Raw genomic sequence first — 9,475 nt, 5'->3', positions numbered from 1 at the left:
ACACTGTGCCCCCTACAGCTAACATGATGAACAACAGCTTGACCTGGAGCTGGGCTGCTGTGAGTCGCCGGTGAGGGCATAGGCTGCAGCGGGGGTGCAGTGGGCTGCCGTGAGCTACCATGAGTGGCGAGCAGCCAGAATGAACGCCCTGCGGCATGAGCTGCTGTGAGCGTCTGTCCAATGGCAGGCGAGCGACTGCCTCACCCGGGAAGAGCGCAATAATACCAACATGGGCCAGTGAAGCGACATCCTCCACAACTAGACTGAAGAACAAAGGGACGGCAACTTGTCTGTTCCCCTTCCCCGATTCCCCAATGCTGTTCTCTCCCTCAATTCCCCCAAAATCTTGAAAAAAAAAAGTTATATATGCCAAAACAGTTTTTGTATATTTGTATTTAGCTGCCAGTGACTATCAAACAAATGGAAACAGGTTCAGTTATTGCTAAAACTGTTTAAAGTAATACAAAATTAGCCTGATTTAGTTTAACTGTTGTCAGAAATCTCTCAAAATGGTCTAAAATATTACTAGGATATATATGCTCATGAGGACAGGATTTTGTTTTGTTCTCTACTGTACGCCCCCCCCCCCCAGCATAGTGCTTGGTTTGTAGCAAGCGCTGCATAAAAACTTTATAAATGAATAAAATAAATTCTGAAATGTGCCTACCTGTTAGCATTTAAACATAAAAAGTAATCAAAGTACAAGAAGTTCTTGCATATTATGAATCAGGGTATTCATGAAAAACATCATAAATAACTCATTTAGTTATTGTAAAGGATTTTTTATAAGTATGGAGTCTGAATTTTTGTAAGACTAATTACAAGTTTTTAAGAAAAAAAAAACTGAATAGAAGGGAAGACATTGCACTGTACAGGCGGTGTAAGAAGCAAGACCTGGCGATGACAATTGACTTGTCCCTCTGTGAGCTCGTTTTCTCATGCCAAATCTCATAAGCACTGTTTTACACATACTACCCTGGGCTCAGAACTCATTGGGAATCTCTTATGACTATGGCGCTGTGCTGGATATGTTAGGGATGCCAAGATGAAGCAGATATAGATCCTGCCCTAAGACTTCCAAATCTATTGGAGGATATAAACATCTGTCTATAAATAACTGATTCAAGAATGGTAAAAGAAGCGTTTATAAGACGACGCAAAGGAGAAACTTAAGGGGTAAGAAAAGTTTCACAGACATAACATTTTAGATGTAGGATTTGGACAGAGATGGAGAGGGGACAAGTATTACAGCAGTGGGCCCTGCTGGAAACAGCATAATCAGATGGAATGTTCTCTTTAAAGAACTAGGGAATTGAAGGCAGTGTTAAGGCAACAAACAAACAATGGATACTTAAGTACCCAGGAATTAGGAACATGGGGACGCCTTCACCACCCCAAGCCTGAAGGAACACGGAAGGAAACAATGCTACATGGGCCAATCAAAGGAGGAGCTACTCAAAAGACACTCCAGTTGTAGGAAACAGCCACTGCCAAAAAACGCATCAAATCAGAGAAAGAACAAGAGGAATAAATACCCACTAAGGTTCTCTCTTTTCTTCCTCCCATCTTCTGTCACTGCCTCGCATCACTAAACCTAACCAGAAGCCAGTGGATAAAGGATGGCAGGTGACACAGGCTGCAAAGATCAGCCTCCTGGAGCAGAGAGCAAAGGAAGGCAGAGAATGAATTTGTAAGAAAATGGAGAATAACCAGAAAAGGCATACTCCCAGACTCAGAGCTAGTATAAGCACAAAGAGAAGCTGGAAAGCAGAAGGCCAAAGGAGGAACAATATTCTCTTAGAGAGGTATCAGATGGTATTTTCCAGATCCAGATACTATATCTGAAAGGAAATCAAAATTAGTGGCTGAACTGGAAAAATTACTGGGGTTTGGGGAGTAAGGTGAGCAATGGATGAAGAGAACACCAGAGCAGCACCTCAGTTCTCTCTATATATAAATAATGAAAGAGAAAGAACCATAAGGCTCTAGTCCTAGTTATTTTAGTCTCTAACTGTGTGAACTTGGGCAAGTCACTTGGCTTCTCTGAGACTGTTTCCTCCACTATAAAAATAGGTAGAGGTTGAATTGAAACTCCAAGATCAGTTCCAGGATTCTGTGAAGCTGGTATCTCCAGGTAAATAACCATGTTCACCAGGTAAGTAAATACCTCACTGTACTGGGAAAAGCTAGGGTCCACTTACTCACTTTTGAAAAAAGTTAATTTCATTTAAATAAAGACACAAGTTCCAACTGCAGCCAAGACCTCCATGGTATGACAAAGGAAGTTAAAACACAAGCAAACTCTATTTAGTGTAACCTTGAAACTGAGTGAGAAAGACTAATGCAACCAGATTTTAAAACATGCTCTGGAATGTAGAGAATGCAAAGAAACAACTAAGTAAGCAGAATAACTTGGTTGAAGTGGCACAATTTGGAAAAAAACAAAATAAGTTGCTTCGTCAATAGAGCAAAGAGGCAACGTTCTTAAATGTGTCTCCAGAAATAAATGAACTCCAATGTGGAAAGGACTGTAAGTCTGAGTCAGTCAGTCAGTCAGTCTCTCTCTCTCTCTCTCTCTCTCTCTCTCTCTCTCACACAATACCCACACACACAACCACTACCATTCCCGCATTACACAGGTATTCATTGAGTATGTGCTAGGTATTATCATCATCTGCAGAGAATATCTTTAAGAGCAATACAAATAATAACAAATATAATTAATCATTAATTAATTTTCTGGAATGAGTTCAAATATTACCCCTTCCAAGCAGTCTCTCTGACTTCTCTAGCCACCAATATGCTCTTTTTCTGATGATACACAGAACCAATTTGAGCTGACAGTGCTATTAGTATTCTTTCATAGAGACTGGGAGACGGGGTACCTTCCCTGGCAATCTGCTCACCAGTTATAACATACTAGTTGCTAAACATTTTCTCCAATCCTGTCTCTTAGATGTTATGGCATCCAGGGAGCTCAGTGACAGGAAACGTTTCTAACTCACAGGGATAAACCTAATTCCAGTAAAACCGGGCCAAAGGTTTACATGCTTAGGACATGATTAAGTTACATATCAATATTTTGATCATTTAACAAGCATTTATTGAGTACCGACTATGTGCCAAGCACTGGACTAAGGACAAAGGTCCTGGGGATATAAAGATGAGCGAGGACCTTTGATCTCTAGGAGATTAGAGTCTAATACAAGAATCAGATATGTGAACAAAAAATATACAAAACTGTAATAGAGAGAGAAATATGGACAAAGTCCTGTTGTAACACACAAAAGACAAGAGTAATTCTAACTCTGTCTGAAGGAAGACATCAAAGAAACACTAACACACGTGCTATGTCTTAAAGGAAGAACTGGAGGTTTATCACCTGATAAAATTCTGAGCTTTTATAATTCTAAGCAAGACAGAAAGGCCGTGAAAGGACAAAGAGCTATGAAAGGCTATGGCGTGTTTGACATGATTATCAGTTCACAGTGCTAGAGGAGATGCCTTGGGTAAGAGCACCTGCAGCCAAGTCCAAGCTCAAGAAATAAATCAGGTTCCAGACTGCGAAGGGTCCTGAAAGGGCAGGCCACACAGCTGGACTTTCCCAAGAGGAACCCAAAACAGTTTGCTCAGTACAGGAGTGATTCAGTCGGATTTGATTTTGGATAAAGGAGCATGGATATGAGTCTAGTGACTGGGAGACTAGATAGAAGGTTTTGCAAAAGTCTAGGTGAGAGAAGATGAGGGCTTGAATTAACTATTATCATGTGAAAAAAACCCAGACCAAATCCAAGAGACATTACTAAGGCAAATTTAACAGGACCTGGAGATGGACATGGAAAATAAGGGAGATGGAAAATGGCTTTAAATGACTAATTGTCTGTGTGTGGCGGAACTTGTAGGGAGACATACTTGGCTTAGTTATATTTTCAACCTAAGAACTATTCTTTCAAATGTAATCTTTGTTTAAACCTTTACTGAAAAATCTTCCTAAATATAATTTTAGGCTAAGTGCATTCATTACCGTAATCATAAAAACTGTCTTTTTCTACAGAATCCCCATACACTTCAGTTATCACTCTATATTAGTTTAGATACTGACAGAATTTCACATATCCCAGGGCACATCCTAGAATCTGATTTTTGGAATAAAAGCCTGATATCCTCTTTCTCAAGCAACAGACCGCAAACCATGTAACTCCCTGATTTTCCAATCAGCGGAGTATGGTTGCATCACAGTGCTCTTTCCTGGCAGAACCAAACTTACATGGAACTCAATTCTCTGCTGATCTTATCAACTGGGGATGGGTCAGTGGTTAGATTATTACCAAACACAGTCTTTTCACATTAAAGAAAGAAAGCCATAACATGTAGAACTTTAGAAATATCAAAATGGATGTGACCAGTAGCCTTTGTAGCCTAGTATTTTATTTTGAGAGGCACTTCAAGTATGTAATCTCTGTGCAAACCAAACCCAGGAGGAAACAGATTCAGCTTCTCTATTATCTGTCTTATTGCCCACATAAGCATTCAGACTAAAATTCTGATTTTTAGTGGTTTATATCTTCCCTGTGCTAAGACAGATAATATGGTATTTTTATTTATGCTGTCTCTTGTTGGTTACAAAAAGTGAAAGTTAAAAAATTTTAAGGAAAATTAAATGAGAGATGTTAACACTATTCATTAAAGGGCTTTATCACCTGCTCAGTTCAATACAGGCAATGTACTGAGAGATGATTCACAGATAGTGGATGAGAATTTCCCATTTAAAGTTCACTACAAAAGCTCTTAATACTGCAACTACTATTCTAAGATCCCTCCCAGCTTCTCCACCAAAACTAGGAGAAATAATTACTTCATTTGTTTTTAATTTCCTAACAGCTAAAAGTAAACAGTTTACTCAACAAGCAAAAACCAAATGTTACTTCCAATTAGCAAAAAGTTCAACACACCTCTCACTTTCATAACAAAAATACTTACGGACCGTATGAATGCTGCCAAAAATGTACTATTTAGACATCCTTCCTAGTCTATTCATTATACTCAACTTTCCATAACTAAGCTGTGCTGAGCACCTAAACCTTTCCCTTCAGTTTTCATGAGTCCCGTACAACTATTTCAAAGTGTTCAACATTTTCACAAAAGCTACCCAAAAAGCATAAAACCACCTCCCTCCCCACACACATATTCACAAATAATAGCACCCATAATTATTACACACAAAAAGACCGGCTCAGGCAAGAACAAAGTGCAAAAAATAAAACAACAAAATGTTTGGCCTGTAACTGGAGATTCTATTAATGGGCAACTGGTCAAAATTAAGCTTTCACATTAACAGAAACCTTAACTTTTGTGTTTAAAATATCTTGAGACATCATCTTTCGAAAGAAAATAGAGTTCCACAAAAATGACTCTAAAAAGAGGAAGAGATTCTATCCAATCTGGTTTGGTGGTGAATGACCTCTCTGTGGAACAGGAGGCCCCTAGCCTCAGCCTCCAACCCATCTGGGCCGAGGAAGTGAGGGGAGCTCCCGGGGAAGAGAGGGCCTGGGCGGCCACGTCGTCCTACTCACCCCAGAGGGCGGCGGGAAGGAGACAGGGAGAAAGCGACATTCGCGCCCAAGGCCCCGGGCAGACAGCAGGGACCCCGGGGACTCAGGGGTGGGGGCCGGCCCTTCAACCAGACCCTCGGGGTCTACTCACTCCGCAACTGGCCAGTAAGAAAGCCATTCGCCAAGGCCCCCGCCCTCTGTGCCTCCAGGGGACGGAGCCGGGGCCGCTTCCAAGCACCCTTTTTTCTCCCCCCTCAGCCGGATTGCAGGGCTGCGACGCAGACGATCCTGCCAGGTTCAGCGGGTCCTCGGGACACCCCCTTACCCCTATCCTTGCCCCGTCCCCGCCCCAGCCTAGGGGCCGCACTGATTGGCTAGGCCTGTCGGCTCTTGGCAAAGAGACCCCTGGCGATTGGCCATGGGTCACCTGCTGTAAGGGAGGTGAGCGGCTGACGATTGGCGGTTAGGCCAATTTTGGGTGGAGAGGAGGGAGAGAGCCGGCTACCAGCCGGAGGGACCAGCAGCAACGCACGGTCACCTGGAGAGCCCGGCTCTCCGACAGTTCCCAGACCCCACCCGGCCTCGTCTTTGTTTGAGCCCAGGGCTCACCGGGGGGGCCAGGAGCCGCGCCCCGTGCCGGGACCTGTGTTTGGGATACTCGACTGCCGCCGCCAGGCAAGGGAGGTCAGCGCCCAAGAGAGCTCAGCTTCGCTTCCGGTCTTCGGCCCGGGAGATGCCTCTAGAGTGGATAACTAAGGACCGGGTCACAGGCGTAAACGTGCTTTCCACCCACCGGTTTCTAGCTCACCATCCCCAATATTTTGGCAGCTGTGGAGCCTAGTTCCATCTTATCAAGTTATCAACTGCTTTTGCTTACTTCCGGAAAGTTGTTTGTGTCTTGTGGCGGGGAAGTGAAGAAGGGGAGGGAGTGAGGGGAGGAGGCACTATATCAATAAACAAAAGCTCGGGTGCCTGTTTTATTAATCTGGGGAAACACCGTGGGCCTGCTGTTGTGCCACAGCGCCATAAGGAATGTAGGTGGCTTGTGAAGATGCTTCACGAATCCAAATGTCATAACTTCAAATTAGATCAAAAGTTCAGACTTAGAAGACCTCGACAGAGTGTCATCCAAAATACAGGAAATCACAGGCATAAATGATTAACTTACTGATTGGGAGTACAATCTCCTGTTCTATTTTTCTTACGGTTATTTATATATACCTGTAACTACTAAACTCCTAAGCAGCTAATACATTTTTGTAGCTCTGTTGGTACCCGCTACAACTAGTGTAGTACAAACTGCACAAAAGGCTCAATAAATGCGTGCTGCACTCAGTGTTAAAAGATACCTTCAGTTCGTTTTAAGTAAATTTTTTCAAGTTGTCCAACATCAAATACACTCCCTTCTTCCTACATTCACTCAAAAGCCTGCTCCTCTAGAACTCCCTGTATCAGTAAATGAAAACCACTACCATCCACTCTAATATACAAACCATACCTAGCAGTCCTAATGCGTCCCTCATTCCACATTCAATCCATCACTAAGTTCTGTCATTTTTACCTCCTAAATACACATTCTCAGTTCTGTCCACATCTCTCCACCACCACCACTCAATTACAGGTCCTGGCCTCTTGCAATAATCTTAGTTAAATCTTCCTGAATCTACCCTAGCTCCTCCAATTCATTCTCAACACTATAGCCAAAGTAACTGGTTTCCAAAACCAATTTTATTACACCCTCATCACGCCCCCCCCCCCAATTAAAGAACTTCAACTGCTTTCCATTGTGCTGAGGATACAACTCAGTCTTTAACAACGGCCTATAAGGTTTAGCCCTCTCCCTACCTGCCTCCTAGCTCCATCTTATACCTTCCACTCCCTCCTTTTCTGCACTCCACACATTGGCCTTTTTCAAGCTGCTTCAATTTGTCATGGAACTTCCAACCTCAGGGACTTGACACATGCTTTTGTCTTTTTCACTGTCCCCTTGACACTGATCCCCACCCTTCACTTAATTTACTTCTACTCATCATCATTTCCTCCCTGCCTATGTGAATTCTTCCTATTATGTTTTCATAGCCCATGTAACTCTGAAACATCACAGCAATAATTTTACATGTATTTTAGTTATTTTAATTAACTATTAAATTTGAATTTACATACAATAAAATGCATCCATCTTAAATGAACAGTTCAATATATTTTGATAAATGTATGCACACATGTAACCACATCAAGTAAGACAGAACATTTCCATCATCACAGAATTTCCCTTTGTGCCCCTTAAGCAGTCAATCCCTCCAACCACTGCTCTATGTGCATTATTCTTTTTTAAAACTTTTGTTCAATTTATTTAAACTTAAAAAAACCAGTTCACACATTTTTCCCAACCTACCACTCTCTGCCTCTTGCAATTACCAATCTGTTTTCTGTATCTATGAGCTTTTTTTTTTTTAATTTAGATTCCACATATAGTAGAGATCACACAGTATTTGTCTTTCTCTGACTTATTTCACTTAGCATTATACCCTCCAGGTCCATCCATGTTGTCACAAATGGCAAGATTTCATTCTTTAGATGGTTGAATAATATTATATTGTGTGTATATGTGTAAATTTATATGTATATATATGTGTGTATGTATGAGTATATATATATACATATATATATACACACACATGTATATGTGTGCACATGTATAACACAATTTCTTTATCCATTCATCCATCAATAGACAGTTTCCATATCTTAGCATCTATAAATAATGCTGTAATGAACATGGGGGTGCATAGATCTTTTTGAATGAGTGTTTTTGTTTTCTTTGGATAAATACCCAGAAGTGAAATTGCTGGATCATATGGTAGTTCTATATTTAATTTTTTGAGGAACCTCCGTATTGTTTTCCATAGTGGAAAACCAATTTACATCTCCACCAGCCATGTACAAGAGTTCCCTTTTGTCCACCAACACTTGTTATTTCTTATCTTTTTGATAATTCTAATCATTCTAAAAGGTGTGAGGTGATATCTCATTGTGGTTTTTATTTGCATTTCCCAGATGATTAACGATGTTGAGCATATTTTCATTTACCTGTTGGCTATGTGTATGTGTTCTTTGGAAAAATGTCTATTCAGATCTTCTGCCCATTTTTAATCAGATTGTCTATTTGTGTTATTCTTTGATAAATGTTTATGTTACTAGACTGTAAGCTTAGTATCTTACAGATCCTACAGATGAGGCAAGGATCTACGTATCTGATTTTGTTCACCATCATTTCCTCAGTATTTAGCCAAATGCCTGGCATATATCAGGTATTCAATAATGGATTTACTATGGGAATAGATTCTGAAAATAAACAGTTCTAGGATAAATATCAAAATATAAATAAATGGTGATGGAGAAAAATATATTTATCTTGCCAGGTGGACATGGTCAATGTATAAACAACCTCCACTAATAACCTTTAAAATTTTCCTTTAATATCTGCTTTTCTAGCAGTTCATTTTGTGCCTAAGCAGCCCAAAAGACTTAATTCAATATTAGCTGATGAAACAGTTCTCCAGGCCAGGCAGAAAAAGCCTACATCTCTAATTCTGTCTATGTACTGTACTGTTTGACCCTTATGTAAGAGACATAATACTTACTTATATAATTCTTGCTTGCCAGTTCTTTCATGTTCTTATCTACCCAGCTACACAGAAAGATCCATGGGGTCATTAAGGGCTTTAGATTTTTTTTTTTAAGTGTCCTCCAAATCTCCCATCACCACCATCATGGGTCAGTAGTTTCAAAATCTAATGCACTATAGGGGCCGGCCAAGTGACTCAGTTGGTTAAGAGCTCGCTCAAGAGTTTGAGCTCTGAGCAACAGTGGTTCGAGTCCAGCCCGAGCTGAGCAGCTGCTGAGCTGCCAACAGGTAGCAG

General features: G+C 41.0%; 1 protein-coding gene across 15 annotated transcripts in view; it reads right to left on the bottom strand.

Annotated features, from left to right (window-relative positions):
* OSBPL9 (oxysterol binding protein like 9) overlaps nucleotides 1–9,475 on the bottom strand; it is a 108,974-nt gene that overhangs the window by 50,444 nt on the left and 49,055 nt on the right. For 2 of the 15 annotated variants that reach the window (XM_019625942.1, XM_019625944.1), the window contains exon 1: nucleotides 5,704–5,902. The exons of 10 other annotated variants lie outside the window; for them this stretch is intronic. In XM_019625942.1, coding sequence (XP_019481487.1) covers nucleotides 5,704–5,730 — 27 coding nt within the window. In that variant the 5' untranslated portion in view covers nucleotides 5,731–5,902. Of the gene's footprint in view, nucleotides 1–5,573; nucleotides 6,014–9,475 lie in introns of those variants that run through there. 3 more of the 15 variants (XM_019625946.1, XM_019625950.1, XM_019625951.1) reach the window with 2 other exon arrangements.

This window comes from Hipposideros armiger, unplaced genomic scaffold, assembly GCF_001890085.2.
Source record: "Hipposideros armiger isolate ML-2016 unplaced genomic scaffold, ASM189008v1 scaffold_646, whole genome shotgun sequence".
Lineage (NCBI taxonomy): Eukaryota > Metazoa > Chordata > Mammalia > Chiroptera > Hipposideridae > Hipposideros > Hipposideros armiger.
Note: the sequence above shows the minus strand (reverse complement) of the source record. Positions and strands in the feature narration are given on the sequence as shown.